We start from the raw sequence: 18,099 nt of genomic DNA, 5'->3' as shown, positions 1-18,099 counted from the left end.
CATAAACTGAACATTTTCGCAGACATTTAACAAACAGAAATGCAATAAGTGTCGGCAAAGGGACTATACATTTGTTGCCTGTACAATTTATGTCTCAGTTACTGAACAATATGTTAATATAAATATCTACACATTAAGACATTTATGAAAAAAGCAGCTGATTGTTAGAGGATGTTTCCTTCTTTCTTCCTTGCAAATATTAACCATGGTTTTATTATAGTAAAAGTATTGTAGCCTAACCATGTTTTTTTTTTTTTTTTTTTTTGCAGCAAATGGTTGATTTTTGGTTATCTTAGTTAAACTATATTCATCATGTTTTTTGTTTGTTTGTTTCATTTGTAGCAAAACCATGGTTAATGTTCGTAAGGGTTTTTTTTTTTTTTTCAACAGTGTATGGTGGTTAAGCAGTAAATTACGTCGTTGTTTGGTAAACGCTCACCGCGGGTTCATAAAATAAAGTACGACTTTAGTTAAGATTATCTTAAGAGCTCGTAACGTACCAAGAACCTCAGCCTTGGATGACTATGGTGTTGATTATGGTTCCAGTGTGCTGAAGGAGGGGCTGCCGCTTCAGTCTACAGGTCCGCGGATGACTGAGCAGATGATAACGCGCCTCACAGCGCTGCGGATGCGCGTTCTTTTATATTATCCTTTAACGACATTCTCAGTTTATTCATGACGGGAAAAACGATGGGTTAACCTTTACGGAAGAGGAGAATATGCTCTCTCGGTCACAAACACATTGTCATGTAAGTGAATTGACATGGTAGTAACCGGTTCGCGCTCACATGTTTTAAATTGTACAGTACTTGCTTTTTTCTGGTCTTACACCTCTGATAAAAAAGTAAGGTATGTATTCTTCATCAATGCGAGCAACTGAAATGTTATAGGCTGCGTCACACTTAATTCGCGAATGCCATTTCACCATCAAATATTGCATGCTACTGAATGAAATTGAAGCTGTTTCCAAAAGAACTGTATGATTTATTTCAGAACTAGCATACGATCTATTTAAGAACGGCGTTTTATGATTATGATGATCAAATATTAAATTGTATTGAAATAGTTTATGACGCTTGTTGCTTTCGTTCTTATAATGAGTGAGGTGTTGTGATTTCAAGTGTTTAGACAACTGTTTTCTGTCAAATCACTATTGTTATAGTTACTACAGTAAAATTTTGGCATCTTAGCCATGGGTATCAGTCACCGCTGTGACCAGTCAACCAAGAAACAAACAAACAAACAAACAAACAAACAAACAAACAAACAAACAAATAAATATTGTTAACACCTTTTACATTGTTTGAATGATATTCCATAGTACTTTATACATGTTTTACAACAATACCTGGAGTACCTGGCATTTTGACAGATAACCACAAATGTTTGTAAAGTTTGGAAGTAAGGGTTTGAGAAGTTAATCGTGTTAAAGGCACTATTAAAGATAAACATTAAATGCAGTAATACATTAGTAACACTTCATAGCATCCAGTTATGTACTTTTAAAGGCACCTCCCTGCTGAAAAAAACAGCATATGCTGGTTTTTTCAGCAGGGCTGTATTTGTGTATGCTTAAAAAGAACAACAGCGATTAAAAAAAGAAAGAAAGAAAGAAAAAGAAAAGAAAAAATAAGAAAGTGAGTCTTTAACAGTCATATCAATTTGTTAAGCAAACCTTTTTATCAACAAATGGCTTGGTCACTGGAGTTGTCCGGGGGACATCAAAACTAATTGTAGGAGTGGGGGGATTCATATTATTAATACACATAATAAGAAGCTTGATTTGTAAATATGAAGATGCTTTTCTGTAGCTCTGACTGATTCTGTACCTCTGACATCAGCCTACCTAAGTTCTTTACCTTAATGTTGTTGAGCTGAATGTATGAAGCAGACTATTAAAGTTGTTGTTACTATTAATAAAATCATGCTGATCCCCCCCTAAAAATCACTGTGTATTTGCACCCTACTCTTCGGCTGCATTGGCATACTCAGTAACTTCACATTTGGGTTTAGTTTAAACACACATACTGAGCAAGTTGGCAGTCATAGCAGCTGCACATACAGCCAATTGGTGGAATCCATCATCACTGTGCTTTGTGTGGTTAGAGAAAGATTGCTGTTTTTCCTTAAGGGCCTTCATACGAAAGTTAGCCACATCAACAGTTACGTTTATTATGTAAGCATTAAGAGCGGACACAACTGTTTGTGCATGTGTGTCATTCGATTTAAACAGCAAACATACAGATGTGTTAGTTTTTCCTAATTTCTTTATTGTCAGCGTGAATATTGGAAATCTGAATTTACAGTACATAATGGTCTTGTAAATTTGCCATTGAGACCATCCATCCATTCATTCTCTATATCATTTGTCCTATGCGCAGGGGAGCTGGAGCCTGTGTTAAGCCTTCCAGCCTTTTAATGAGATCAGTTAGTTATATTTGAGGTATATTAAAATACATATTATTTGAGGTGAGTTGTATTTAGAGTTAAATGAAAAATGCATATGAGTAAAATGTGAGAGACTGCAGGAATCAGTAAAAAAGGGAAAATCTTGCTGTTGACACTGCATGGTTGAGATATTGCTGTGTCTTGAGTGTAGTAGACTGTTAGATGCAGATGAAATTCTGCCCTTGAATGGCTGCCAGACATGCTTAAGCAGTAGATTATAGCTTTGAGCTTTAGGGGAAAACAGACTCCTGATGTAACATTCTTCTGAGCAGAAAAAAAAAAAATCTCAAAATGTACAGTACATTAACCTTTTGGTATGAGGATCTGTATCAATGACCTAATTAACATTTGTGCGATTAGGTGAAACAATTTGTAATGTCCCCCTACTTTTCACACTGTTCTTACACACCTGTAGTGTCCTGCATGTCTGCTACAGGTTTAGTAGAAACTTCCACGCAGGTTTTTTGGAGTCAAATGAAATCAGCATTAACAATTAATCTTTGCACGGCACAAAAGAGCACAAATGTGGAATATTTCCAAACTCAGAGATGACATTAAAACATATTATAAAAAATAATATTATGAGATTAATGTTTAAATATAAAGTTTTAAATATATAGACATTAAGCAATTTAAATTTATAATGTCACGTAATATTAGCTTTTGTATAAAATCAAAAATGTATAAAATTGTTGTATAAATTCAATTTCACTTTTGCAAACTCCCTTTATAATAATTAAAACGGTGTCATGGTCTTAGTTCATTACAATCTCCCAAACTTCCATTTCAATGAATAAAACTCTCAACACTGCACACTGAATCTATTATTTACATTGTCTCTACACGTTGTTACATTTATTTAATCTGTTTGCAAGGATCTTAGTAAAAAAAAAAAAAAAAAAAAAAAAAAAACAGAATTCAGAAGGGCTATGGGACAATATCATGCCAGATCGGTTTCATCTTTCCCTTTTTTAAGAATTAGAGAAATATTTGCATTATACATTGACTGTGAAAATTCCTGATTGTCAATAGAATGATTAAATAATCTGAGCATTAGAGGAGCATGTTTTTGGAAATACAGGTGCAGCTCAAAAATTAGAATATCATGAAAAAGTTCATTTTTTGTTTGTAACATATTTCAAAAACTGAAACTTTCATATATTCTAGATTCATTACATGTAAAGTAAAATATTTCTAAAGTTTTTTTGTTTTAATTTTGATGATTAGAGCTCATGAAAGTCAAAAACCCAGTATCTCAAAATATTAGAATATTTCCTAAGATCAATCAAAAAATGGATTTGCAAAACGTTAAAGTTGTTTAAAGTATGTTTATTTATGCACTCAATACTTGGTCAGCAGCACATATTACAGCAAATTGCTTGCTTCTAGCACAAATGACAGCATTAGTGAAGTGTGGCATGCTGCTGAGGCACTATTGAACCTTTAGATTGTCTGTATATTGTTGGATTGACTGTTTCTCATCTATCTCTTGAAAATATAATAACTCCGGTAAGAGCAGAGGAGGGGGGCTCTGTGTGTACATCAATAACAGCTGGTGTACAAACACAGTGACTGTAGACAGACATTGCTCCACAGACCTGGAGTATATTACTGTTAAATGCAGGCCCATTTATCTTCCAAGGGAGTTTACGGTAATTATGATAACCGCTGTTTACATTCCACCTGACGCTAATGCTTGCTCGGCTGTTGGTCTTTTACATGGGAGTATTAGTAAACAGCAGAGCATGCATCCTGATGCTGTGTTTATAATAGCAGGGGATTTTAATCACGCTGATCTGAAATCAGTACTCCCTAGATTCCATCAGCATGTTAAATGTGCTACTAGAGGGGCTAACACACTGGATAAGGTCTATTCTAACATCAAGATGGGCTTCAGGGTGAGACCACTTCCACACCTGGCCCAGTCTGACCACCTGTCTCTGCTTTTGATCCCTGCATACGCCCCCCTCTGTAAAACTGCCTCTATCAATACAAAAATCATCAAAACTTGGCCTGATGGGGCCTCTCAGCAGCTGCAGGACTGTTTCGACAGGACTAACTGGGAGGAACATAATGATCTAGAAGTGTTCACAGACAGTGTTCTGTGCTACATAAAGAACTGTACAGACATGGTCACAGTAGACAAACGCATCCGTGTTTTTTCCAACCAGAAGCCCTGGATGACTGGAAAGGTCAAGCGGCTACTTAGAGGGAGAAACACTGCTTTCAGGTCCGGAAACCGGGAGCAATATGGTGCTGCCCGTGCTAACCTGAAGAGAGGCATCAGAGAGGCCAAGATGGATTATAGGAGGAGGATTGAGGACTATCTGGACAGCAACAACAGCAGGCAGGTGTGGCAGGGAGTTCAGCATCTCATTAATTTCAAGACCAACCCTGGAGCTGCTGAGGGAGATGTTACTCTGGCAGAGGAGCTAAACCTCTTCTGTGCACATTTTGAGGTGGAGCCACCAGAGACTGCGATGCCACACATCAAGGCGCTCAGCAGCTCAACCCTCACAGTCAAAGATTGGGAAGTCAGGTATACGCTGAGGTCTGTGCATCCTAGGAAGGCTGCTGGACCGGATGGCGTCCCTGGCCGTGTACTGAAAGACTGTGCGGATCAGCTGGCTGGAATCTTCACCAAGATTTTTAACCAGTCGCTGGCCCTGTCCACTGTTCCATCGTGTCTGAAATCCTCTATCATAGTCCCATTACCAAAGAAATCTCACATCTCGAGCTTGAGTGACTATCGACCTGTTGCACTTACACCAGTGGTAATGAAGTGCTTCGAAAAACTGGTCCGCAGTCACATTGCATCATTCCTGCCTCCAGGTTTTGACAATCACCAGTTCGCCTACAGGGGAAATAGATCCACACAGGACGCTGTGGCTACAGCCCTCCACTCTGCATTGTCCCATCTGGAGAAGCAGGGGAGCTACGTCCGGATGCTCTTTGTGGATTATAGTTCGGCGTTCAACACCATCCTTCCTGACAAACTGACAGTTAAACTTAAGGATTTGGGGCTTCCACATTCCATCTGCATGTGGATTAATAGCTTTCTGTCTGATCGCAGTCAGAGGGTCAGATTGGGACGACATACCTCTATGGCCCTTAGCCCCAGTACCGGCTCCCCACAGGGCTGTGTTCTGAGCCCCTTGCTTTACACTCTTTACACACACGACTGCACCCCCGCTCACCATAGCAACAAAATTGTGAAGTTTGCAGATGACACTACGGTGGTGGGACTCATATCAGGAGGGGATGAGGAAGCTTATAGGGACGAGGTGGAGCAACCTGCTCCTCAACACCACAAAGACCAAGGAGTTGATCATTGACTACAGGAGGAAGAAAACTGACATTATTCCACTTTCAATCAGTGGGGACTGTGTAGAGAGGGTAGCTGACTTCCGGTTCCTGGGAGTTCAGATAGAGGAGGGCCTGACTTGGAGCTCAAATATATCTGAGCAGTTGAAAAAGGCACAGCAGAGACTCTACTTCCTTAGGGTGCTGAGGAAGAATAACGTTACTCAGAGACTACTGGTGTCCTTTTATCGGTGCGCACTAGAAAGCATCTTAACCTACTGCATTGGCATATGGTTCACTAGCTGCACAGTGGCTCAGAGGATAGCGCTCCAGAGGATCATAAATACGGCCCAGAAGATCGTAGGCTGCCCTCTACCAACATTGGATGAACTACACAGTTCGCACTGTATTAAGAAAGCTCAAAATATAATCAAAGACACATCACACCCTGGATATCATCTGTTTGAATTGTTACCATCAGGGAGGCGATACAGGACAATTAGAGCCAGGACAAACAGACTTAAAAACAGTTTTTATCCAACAGCTATAACCATTCTAAATAATTCAAAAACATGGGTTTCGAGAGATGCATAACAAAACGGACAGATGGTGAATGGGACTGGGTACAATTTTTTTTAATGTCTATATTTACTTATTCATCTTATATACTTTTTTTATCTATCTATGTATGTATATATTTATTTTATTATTTTAGATTATTAGCATTTCTTTGTTGAAATGTATGACTGTTGCACTTTGACTGGTTGGCACTTTTAAATTTCGTTGTACATGCAAGTGTACAATGACAATAAAACTACTACTACTACTATATCCCATAGATTCTCAATGGGGTTCAGGTCAGACATGTTGGCTAGCCAATAAAGCACAGTAATATCATGGCCAGCAAACCACTTGGAAGTGGTTTTTGCACTGTGGGCAGGTGCTAAAGTTCTGTTGGAAAAGGAAATCAGCATCTCCATAAAGCTTGTCAACAGATAGAAGCATAAAGTGCTCCAAAATCTCCTGGTAGATGGCTGCATTGACTTTGCACTTGATAAAACACAGCGGACCAACACCAACAGACGTCATGGCACCTCAAAGCATTACTGACTTCAGAAACTTCACAATGGACTTCCACAATGGATTCTCTGCCTCTGCAGGCTTCCTCCAGACTCTAGGACCATGATTTCAACATGAAATGCAAAATTTACTTTTATCTGAAAAGAGGACTTTCGACCACTGAGCAACGTTCCAGTTAATTTTCTCTTTAGCTCAGGTAAGATGCTTCTAACGTTTCTGTTTCAGAAGTGGCTTGATAGTGCTTTTCCTGAAGACATCTAAACGTGAGGACTCTTGATGTGCTAACTCCGGCTTTATTCTACTCCTTGTGAAGCTCTCCCAATTGTTTGAATCGGCTTTACTTGACAGTATTCTCAAGCTTGCGGTCATCCCTGTTTCTTGTGCACCTTTGCCTACCCAATTTCTTGGTCGACTCAACTTAGCATTTAATATGCTTTGATACAGCACTCTGTAAACAGCTAGCCCATTCAGTAATGACCTTTTGTGACTTACCCTCTGTGTGGAGGGTGTCAATGATTGTCTCCTGGACCATTGCCAAGTCAGCAGTCTTCTCCATTAGTGTGGTTTCAAAGAACAAGAGATATCTAAAATGTATACTGTTTTTGGCTTTCATGAGCTGTACACTCTAATTATCAAAATTAAAACAAAAAACATTTGAAATGTTTTACTTTACATGTAATGAATCTAGAACAAATGAAAGTTTAACTTTTTTTAAATAAATTACAATAAAAAAAATAACTTTTTCATGATATTTTAATTTTTGGAGCTGCACCTGTATTTCTTATAAACTTCAATTCCAAAGCCATCAGGTCTGGCCGCCTTACCACTAGAGAAAGATGTGATGGCTTTGAATATTTAGTCTAAAGTTATCTTTGCATTAAGGGCATCTTGATCTGCTTCGTTTAATTTGAGAAGATGTAGTGATTGTAAGTGGGATAGGGCTGTAGGGACAGTAGAAGTTCGAGATTCATACAAAGCCTCATAAAATTCCTTGAAAAGTTTATTGATGTAATTGGGGTTTGTCGTTAGTGTTCCATCCTCTTTCCTAATTTGGTAAATAGCTCTATTAGCTTGAATACTTCTCAATTGACATGTGAGCAGCCTATCTGGTTTGTCTCCTAGCTCAAATTGCTTTTGTTTTATTTTTAATAGCATATTACTAACTTGGTTGGAAATAATTGAATTATACTCTAGTTTTAATGCTGCAATCTCTTTGAGCACATCAGGATCCACGGTGTCTGCATGTAAATGTTCAAGTTGATTAAGACGAGCTTAAATTACTGACAGGCGTTTTTTCCTTTGTTTTTTTTAAGTTGGATTCATATGAAATGATGTACCCCATATTACCGCCTTGAGTGACTCCCACAACGTTGAATTGGATACTTGCCTTATATTGGCAAATACTTCAGCGTCCTTGACTGAACTGAAGCTTCTCTTTTCTGATCCATGAGTGACAATCAGATGCATGGGGAACAGCAGTCCATACTGTATCTGACACAAGCCTCCTTCAATTTCTTTTTAACTGCGACAAGACCTCCAAGGCACTGTGACAAGACCTCCGCTGTGAAATCAGGATATACAGGAGTTCCGCATACCCTCAAACTGTAGGGGTGATTGTTGTCGGGACAGCCTCAGGATTAGTTCTTTAACTTTGTAGTGGTGGATTCTTGCAGGGGTCCAATACAATGTGCGCAATCCATATTTACTCCAGATGGAAAGTTTTGGCCTCCCAGGATGGTCGGTATCAGCTTTTCCACAAATTCAATTCGACCATTTTCAACTTCTGTTGTAGCCCCGCAATTTTTATATTTTGCAGACAGGAGCGGCCCTCCAGGTCATTAAGCTTGGCGTGTAGTGCTTTATTGGCGTCAACAATATCCTGTCAGAAAGCATCTAGCTCGGAAATGCGGCTGCCCCTTGCAAGTGTTTTATAATGGACACTCTGAAGCACTAAAGACATGTGTTTTTATAGGAGTTTGCAATAATCAGTGGTGTTTATATACGTACATATAAGCATCAACACTCACTCTGACATTCCACAGGCCACAATCAACAACCTGATCAACTCTATGCGAAGGAGATGTGTTGCACTGCGTGAGGCAAATGGTGGTCACACCAGATACTGACTGGTTTTCAGACTCCCCCAATGCAGTAAAACTGCACATTTTAGAGTGGCCTTTTTTATTGTGGCCAGCTTATAAAAAATGGGGGCAAAAACAAAAGTGTTGTGTTTATAATTTTGGTCAGTGTGTAATATATTTGAGGAAATATGATGAGGAAATGCAATGCCTTGAATAGGCTACATTTAGCCTACTGTAGAATGAAATAAAGCAATAAAATCACTGTAAACCATGGCTTCATGGAGCTTATTACTTTTTTAAAACGGTTATTTTATATACGACCTATTTATTAACCCGTAGTAGATCTATACAGGTGGAGCTGGGAAAGGTGGAAAATTTCAGAGGAACTCTGAAAGCGTGCTGCAAAATGGCCAAGTGAATGCTACCAGCCATTTAAATGTTAAAGCTGCAAGCTCATTGAACGCAGCTCAACCAATCAGAATCAAGGACTGGAAATATTTTTTTATATAGTTTTATAATGAAAATTAAAATATACAAATAACTTGCACATTAACATATTGATGTATAAAAATCTAAATAAAGTTTAATCTGGTAATTCTAGTGGTGTATAAATTACACATTTCAAACTTAAAATGTAAATTATAAAAAATGATGTTGACACACTCATGCATACTGCCAAAGCCATGAACCCATCATGAAAATAATTCAATGTGGGTGGGAAAAAAATGCATCTTAGTTAATTCCTGTCATGATCATGTCCCTATCACAAGCTAACCTTGTGCCCTAGTTTTTTCCCTCACCTACTGGTTCCATTCAACTGTTCTGTTAATTATCTTTTAAGTTATTTTTTCTATTTAAGCCTGGTTTTCCCAAGTTCATTGTCTGTGTTGTCATTTGTTAAAAGAAAAGCAAAATTGTTGTCAAGGTATTACTATAAGGTTACATAAATGTTCTGAGCAACAAACAGTTCTAGCACAACTCAGAACACCCCAATCTTCAGCTGTGTTCATTTGATTCTTCGTTGTTTTGATACAAAAGACCTTTTCTTCTTTTTCCCTCAAATGTAATGAATAAAGGTCTTTGTTTTAATTGTTTGTTCTTGTACTGGTAATTCTAGCTATTGTAATGAAACAATACTGATACTTGTGAGCTCACAGGCCATAAATATTCCGTTATGGGCTTGATAAGTTGATATGCTGCCTTAAAATGAATGGCATACCACACATATGTGTGTGATAGGGTGTACAGCAGTAGGTACTGTATTTTATACTGCTTTCACTTACAACATAGATCTAGTATAAATATGCAATTTCTTTCCCAGCTGTTTACCTTCACAGACATAACCGACTGTGTTTTTGTAACTTATGTGTGTTTTTAAAATAGACTTGTGTGTATTTGACAGTAGCACAATAAGACATGACAGAAAACTTAACCTTCTGTGCGCATGCTTTGGAGATGGCGGAGCTGCCCAACCCATCTTGTTGGTCGATCCAGACAGTACATCTCGGCTACACTATTTAGTTCACGATGCGTCCGCCCAGGTTCACAACTGTCCGCTCGGACATGGGTGCCTTTATCCTGCATGCAGAGATTGCAGTTCTCCTGGTGAAGAACGCAATCGGATGAAGTCATGTTATTACAGTCCTTACTTCATCGTGCCCAAAAAGAGTGGTGGGTTACGACCAATCCTGGACCTTCGAGTTCTGAACTGGTCCCTTCACAGGCTGCCATTCAAGATGCTCACTTTGAAGCGCATTCTTTCATGCATTCGTCAACAGGATTGGTTTGCAGCCATCGACCTGAAGGACACGTACTTTCATGTCTTGATTTTGGCTCGACACAAACCGTTTCTTCAGTTTGCTTTCAAGAATTGGGCGTATCAGTACAAGGTCCTCCCATTTGGCCTGTCCCTGTCCCCGCATGTTAACCAAACTCGCGGAGGGTGCCCTGACCCCTCTTTGGTGGAAGGGCATCCGCATCCTCAACAGCCATCTGGGATTTCGGGTCAACTGAGAGAAGAGTAAACTCTCCTCTGTGCAGAGTATCTCTTTTCTCAGCATGGAGCTGGATTCAGTCAACATGTCAGAGCGCCTCACCAACGAGCACGCGCAGTCGGTGCTGAACTGTCTGAAACTATTCAGACACAAGACAGTGATCTCTCACAAAATCTTTCAGAGGCTCCTGGGGCATATGGCAGCCGCAGTTACGCCATTCAACCTGCTTCATATGAGACCGCTTCAGTGCTGTCTACACGACCAAGTCCGAGATGGGGACATCTCGGACTTGGTCGTGTTACCCCGGGCGTGTTACCCCGGGCGTGTTACCCCGGAATCAGCCCTTGGTCAGACCCTGTCTTCCTACGGGCCGGGGTGCCTTTAGGACAGGTGTCCAGGCATGTTGTACACGGATGCCTCCATGATGGGCTGGGGTGCCGTATGCAACGGGCAAGCAGCCTCGGGCTCCTGGACGGGACCTCGACTGCAATGGCATATCAATTGCCTGGAGTTGCTAGCAGTGCTTCTCGGGCTGCATCGGTTTCTTCCGATGCTACACGACAAGCATGTGCTGGTCCTCACGGACAATACTGCGACCGTAGTGTACATCAACCGCCAGGGACCAGGTGGTGCCCCCCGGAGAAGGCAGACCCAGCCTTAGTGGTCCGTGTTTCCCCTCGTATATCTACAGATAGAATAGGTGTACTTTTCCCTCTATTCCACGTCTAATCCACATGTGCTCCGACCCCCCAACGGCTGCTTCAGTTCCAAAAGTAACTGGCACCCCTGGTGGGCCCCTTCTGGCCTACAGGGCATTGGACAGGTTACGTACTGAGACTATTTGTCCTGACACACTTGCCTGTCAGCATTTGGTCCTCATGCGTTACGCGGCTTCAGGATTGTGGCGTGTTCCATGGGTAAGTTCTCATATGTAACGTCGTAGTAAGTGACTGAAGGGGAACATCTAGGTTACATAGATAACCAACATTCCTTGAAGGAGGGAACAGAGATGTTATATCCCCTTGCCACAATCCTGAGCTGCGCTGTAGGCTGAGCTATGGCTCGGCTCCTCAGCAAAAATCTGAATGAGTGTTGCATGTTGCTATTGCTAGTGAAAACCGGGGTAAGATGTACTTCTTTTCAGATGTACCTGTACCTACCATCTATTTCAGACCTATTTCAGTGGAAGGGGATCCAAATGCTAGCTTTATTGTACAGATCGTAGTCAGGACCTGCAGGGTCAAACAACAGCAAACAGGAGCATCCAGGGCAAGGCAAAAGCGTAATCCAATGAGCAAGCATGGGCCAAAAGACTAGGAACAAAACCAGGGAAGGGAACCAGGGAATTAAACTAAGAAACTATGAAACACGGAAGCAAGGAAACTAGGAAACTAGGAAAACGCTTGGTAGAATTCGCTAGAGCAAAACAATACTTCGCAACCTCCTGTTTGGCATGGCCTGTTTATATGGCTGCCAAACAGGAGGTTGCGAAGTATTGTTTTGCTCTAGCGAATTCTACCAAGCGTTTTCCTAGTTTCCTAGTTTCCTTGCTTCCGTGTTTCATAGTTTCTTAGTTTAATTCCCTGGCTGCCAAACAGGAAATAACCAGCGAAGTAGCAGAGGGAGCAGCAACAGTCTGAACTGGGTAGGGGCTCCCTCTGCATGGCGTAACACTAATATTAGTCTCAGACGTCATGCCCACGGAACATTGGCTAAACGTCTGATGCATATGGTACACTTAACTGGAAACACTTCAGGAATGTCGAAGTCGTCGTCTGATTAGTTGAATTTGAATGGATTTCTGGGAGACGCGAGTGTCGCGTTTATTTTCGGTCCGCCGGAAAACAAAGCGCAGACTGATTTACTCTGCTTTTTGCTAAAAGGTGCTTATGCAGACGCCATTGTTGTTATACACATTTACGACGTTTGCGAACAAATTACTGACTTACTGCTTGTTCTACCTCTTCTTCGTTATCTTTCAGTTCTGGTTATTTCAATGACTGACTTGTTGCATGCCAGTCTGTTGTTATGGGGGCATTTCCACACACCGAAACGTGACGCTGAACGAAACGAACTGTGATTGGTTGTTTGACATGTTGATCAAACGGTCTTATGGGCGGGCCTTGGCCAATGAAAGCTGCCATGAATTCCAGACCTTCAGCCGTCAGTCTGAAGGTCTGGCTATGCGAGACTACATTGATATTAAATTAGATCATCAATGACATTTTTAATCAGAGATTTTGGTTTTGTTATACAAGGCTAAAGATTAAATAAGCCTCATTTTATAAATTGTATCTCAACTATTAGGAACAATTTCTAAATGTATGGTGATATTTAGATATTTATCTTGTGTTTGTTTTTAGGTAGATGATCACACAGACAAGATTGGTATCATAAATGAGAAGAGTAACATCCTGATCACACTGTCCTGGATTGTCCTGGATCCTCAGATGTTTCGATGTGTCCACAAAGATCCTCTTGAAAAGATGACAGAAACGTATGAGATTTTTCTGGAGAACATTTTATGAATGAGGGCTCTATAATGGATACTTTTGGGGTTTCATCTTAACAAGGACTATTGTTTTAGGAATTTGGTCCTAAAATTATACGGTTACATGTTCATGTGGGTACCTGCTGGAGAGTGAAGAGTCTTTTTTTTTTTGTGGGAGAACAGAGAATGTGTGATATATCCCTTACTCTCCTTTGGTCTCTTTTGGGGTGAGACACAGACTTAACCTGGAAATGTCTCTCCTCACCCAGAGGAAAATACGTGCATTGACGGGACTTTTGTGTGCCATGACCTTCTCCATGTTTGTGTTCAGTTACACACTCAGAGAACCCTCGCTGTTCTTCTTCAGGTCCGTGCTGGGCCTCTCAGGAAGTACGTGTTCCTGTCAACATTGTATCAAACACCTTGATGATGAAGATGATAGCTGGTTTATGGAACGGTTTAACCGATCTTTCCATCCACTGATGTCCAGGAAAAACAACATGCTCTCAGACGAGACATACAGATGGTGGCAGGTTAGTCACATAATGCACTACTTATATCAGAATAGAACTTGGTCTTTACATGGGAGAAGTTGAAAGTGGGGAACTTGGAATCAGTGAACAAAAAAGTCAATTTAAAAGGGATGTTGTATTTTATTGAAAGGCTACAAAGAGAAACTTTTTTTCTTTAAAATAACATGCACAGTCATTAATTCAAGATCACCATGGAAGTTAAAGCAAATAATGGTGCAGCAATAGGCATTAAGTACACATAATCATGTCTGTAAATCATCTAAAATGAGTAAGCACAGAATATTTCAATGGCATATCATCAGATGATCCTGGTATAGATATGTTTGGAGCATGCATCTCATCAATTAGTGCCTATTGGTGGATTAACCATATGTGCTATTGGCATCCGGTCATTTTCCATATACTCAGTGTGGAAAACAAGAAATAGGAGCACAACATTTTAAAATTATTTAGTAAATGAAATATCAGAGAATGAGTTGAGGATGTTAGGATTCTGTCATCTGCCATTGACTGATTCTTGACTGTAAACAATAAGTCAAGTAACCAAAGTCATTTCCTCAGTCACTATGCTTTACAGGCATGATGTTTTTGTACTGATCTCTTACTAGATTGATGGTGTGTACTCCTCTGATACCCAGTAATGGCACAGTGGATTCCTCCTCCATGTCAATGAATTTTATTTGGTACAGTTTCTTGTTTACACATTTGTTCCAATTCAACATGTTCCATGATTTAGTCAGATTTTTTACTCTAGACAAATGGCTGGAGGCCATCTTAGTTCCAATGTATTCTCCATCCATGTCTATGCTCACCGTGTTGTACTCAGTCTACATGCTCTTCACTCTTCAGAAAGTGCCGCTACCACCATGTTTCAGTCTGTCTTCTACTTTTAACAGAATGGACAGTTAATGCTGACATAACTGCATATGTTTTCTCTGGCATAAACAGCAGGACTAAACTGGTGTCACACGCAATATGGTCCAACAAAACCATCACAACAATAATAACCTGATGTTAATTTTAGATTGAATTGATTAAACCAATGTGGTGGTTGTTGTCGTTGTTGTTGCAGCACCGAGCATTGTAAACAGAGATTTGTAACAGTTTCAGTGATTATAAACGGAGCGTTCTTTGATCACTTTTTGTATATAGTTCACCCACTTACTGTTATCCATGCTACTGAAAGGAACAATGTGAATATGACAATTTAGCTGATGGCTTAATTTTGCTAATGCATAAACTGAAGTAAATGATTTTGGAAAAGAATGGCAGACTGCATATGAAAACAACCATTTATCACAGATTAAGCTTTAGAATTACCTTTGTTAGCATTATAGTCAGTAATAATATAGTAATAATTATGCCGTAGTGACACAACCATTTCCCAAATGTTAAAATCCTTGCACAGACAATGTTCTTCCAAAAACTGCACAACATTTGGAAAACTTAGTAGGTATCTAAATACTTTTTTAAATTTCAAGTGATCATGTTATAGCTTTTCTCCCTGTTTACTATTCCAAATTTAGATTTTTTTTTTTTTTTTTTTTTTTTGTAATATTAATGATTTTGTTATTTATTCCTATATTGTGATCTCTTTGTATATTGAGTGTAGTGGCTACAGGCTGAAAGGAATCCATCCAACCTAACCATAGTGTTGGACAGATTATTCCAGCTGATCCCTGCTGAGGAACGCTATGTTGATGCACATCCGGATCGCTGTCGAACATGCTCTGTAGTCGGGAATTCTGGGAATCTTCGGGAGTCCCGTTATGGGTCCTACATCGACTCCAGTGATTTTGTCATACGGTAAAGGTTTGTTTATTTATTTTATTTTCCAACCATCAAGCAGAAATACAGATACAGGTAAGGGTGGAAATAAATTCAGAGTCAGAATTTTAGATGACTTAATGAATTTAAATGTTTAATGAATATGGCCATTCATAAGCATAAGCAGGAAATGAAATCAAGGAACAGTCTGGGTATTATAAGAGATGTCCAAAAACTCACTGGTGTGGTCCTTGGGCGAGCGATTATCCTGGGTAAGGAGGAGGAGACGGCTGGCTGCTAGATTCATTTTGTGGTCTAGTATTCTAGATTGTTTTAGTGCAGTCAAGGGAAGCATTAAAACTTGGATCTGGTTGCAGCAGTTTATTTACAAAAATAAATAAGGCAATCCAAAGTAGCACTAATCCAAAAAACTGGCCAACATAAATGCTGAAGGTCTGCATTAAAGACAAAGACAATACTGGACAATGAATTTAGGAAAGTAAGCGGATTAAATTCACAGAAACAACCATGAACCGAGCCTAAGAGATTTTATGAAAGCTGACCAAGTTTTATTTTTACAACAACGTAAAGAAATCAACATAGCGGTTTCTATATTTTATAACTATATTCATATCCTGAGATTTTAGGCTTTAATCATTCATCCTTGCAAATTTGTAATGTCTATAAACAGTGAAGAGAAATTCTGGCTGTCTGCAGAAAAGACATATTTGGATATACTTCTTACAGCATTTGCTTCGAACTACTTGTGTTTCTCAAAATTTTCTTTGAATCACAAATGTCATTTGAGAGCCCAGAATTCAGTATAAACTGGAAATGTTTGTGCACGTATGGACATTTTATGGTTTTGTTACTGTATCTGGTTGTTCATTGTACCTGCTACACTGTAAAAAATGACAGTGAATTTAACGGTAAAAAACTGTAAAAATGCTACAGTAAAAATCTGTGAAATCGTTAACGGTAAGTTCCCCTTCTATATACGGTGAAAAACTGTGTTGGACATTGCATTTAATTTTACGGTAGTATACCGTTTTTGGAAGTGAAAAAGAAACGTAACATTTACAGTGAATAACCGTAAATTGACATTCCCAGAATTCCCTGTATTTCATTTTATTTATATTTTTTGTTGATATAACTTTTTTGTACATTAGTGTTGTATGTTACATCTAATGTTGTCAAATTAATGTTTTTTGCATTATTTAAGTTTTATGTGTGTTACCATGATGGTGTTTAGTGTTTGTGTGAATGACACTGTGCACCTTCTATATATGTTGTCATTTAAAACCTCTGTGCGATGGGCTTTGGTTCATCATGTGATGTTGTCATCACCACCTGCTTTTGGTGGTTATCATTGTATTACAAAGGTACAAAACAGATTTCAGTTCTTCAAAAAGTTGGTACATTACCATTATATGAGTTACGGTTTTTAGTATGAAGTTACGGTATTTACCTGTAAATTTAAGTGAAAACCTTAAAATGTAAAACATTGCTACCGTATTTTTTACGGTAAAATTCTGGCAACCACAGCTGCCAGTTTTTTACCGTAAATTTTACGGATTTTTTTTTACAGTGTACCAGTTATTAGGTTGCATCATCCTGTGGCAAAAAAAGGCATTTTATTTAATCAAATTCAATATTATTACACAAATTTTGAGGAAGCTTTTATGTAGAAATTTTAAACAGAATTTTTCCAATAATCTGTTGCTGAAAAATTTAGATGCATTGATAATTGGTCACAAACATGCAAATCATTATAAAACTGTTTTCATACATGCAAGTCGTATTTTGTACTACTGACTTTAGTTATAGGAAAAGAGTATTTGTTAGAGTATATGACACAGTCACAATAAACAGGACTTATAATATATATATATATATATATATATATATATATATATATATATATATATATATATATATATATATGCCATACCTGCCTACTGTAACAGTCATACTGTAACCTACATAACAGTGTAATACTTTATAACATAATCTTAAAGTGTGTACACTTTTGTGTATTAACAGAATGAACCAGGCTCCAACACAGGGTTTTGAAAAAGATGTCGGCTTTAAGACTACTCATCACCTTATGTATCCAGAAAGCGCCACCGATTTAGACAACTCCACAAGTCTGGTACTCATTCCCTTTAAAACTCTGGATCTAGAGTGGATCATCAGTGCTCTGACTACAGGAACCATCTCAAAGTTAGTGAATTATTATCTGATATTTTGAATGACATGTGAAATTCATCATAGTGCAGGGGTGCCAAACTCAGGTCCTGGAGAGCCACAGTTTTGCATAATTTCATTCGACACACATACCTGTATTGCTCAGAAGATCATAAAGGACTTGGTTAACTGGATCAGTTGTGTTTAATTCTGGA

General features: G+C 39.0%; 1 protein-coding gene across 1 annotated transcript; it reads left to right on the top strand.

Annotated features, from left to right (window-relative positions):
* Nucleotides 1–570: 570 nt before the first annotated feature.
* On the top strand, nt 571–17,948 carry LOC141338191 (CMP-N-acetylneuraminate-beta-galactosamide-alpha-2,3-sialyltransferase 1-like). The gene is made up of 4 exons (XM_073843744.1): nt 571–749; nt 13,270–13,930; nt 15,543–15,736; nt 17,741–17,948. The coding sequence occupies exons 2-4, from the start codon at nt 13,649–13,651 to the stop codon at nt 17,946–17,948; spliced, it is 684 nt and encodes a 227-aa protein (XP_073699845.1). The 5' UTR covers nt 571–749; nt 13,270–13,648.
* Nucleotides 17,949–18,099: the final 151 nt, after the last annotated feature.

This window comes from Garra rufa, chromosome 7 (assembly GCF_049309525.1).
Source record: "Garra rufa chromosome 7, GarRuf1.0, whole genome shotgun sequence".
NCBI classification, from domain to species: domain Eukaryota; kingdom Metazoa; phylum Chordata; class Actinopteri; order Cypriniformes; family Cyprinidae; genus Garra; species Garra rufa.
Note: the sequence above shows the minus strand (reverse complement) of the source record. Positions and strands in the feature narration are given on the sequence as shown.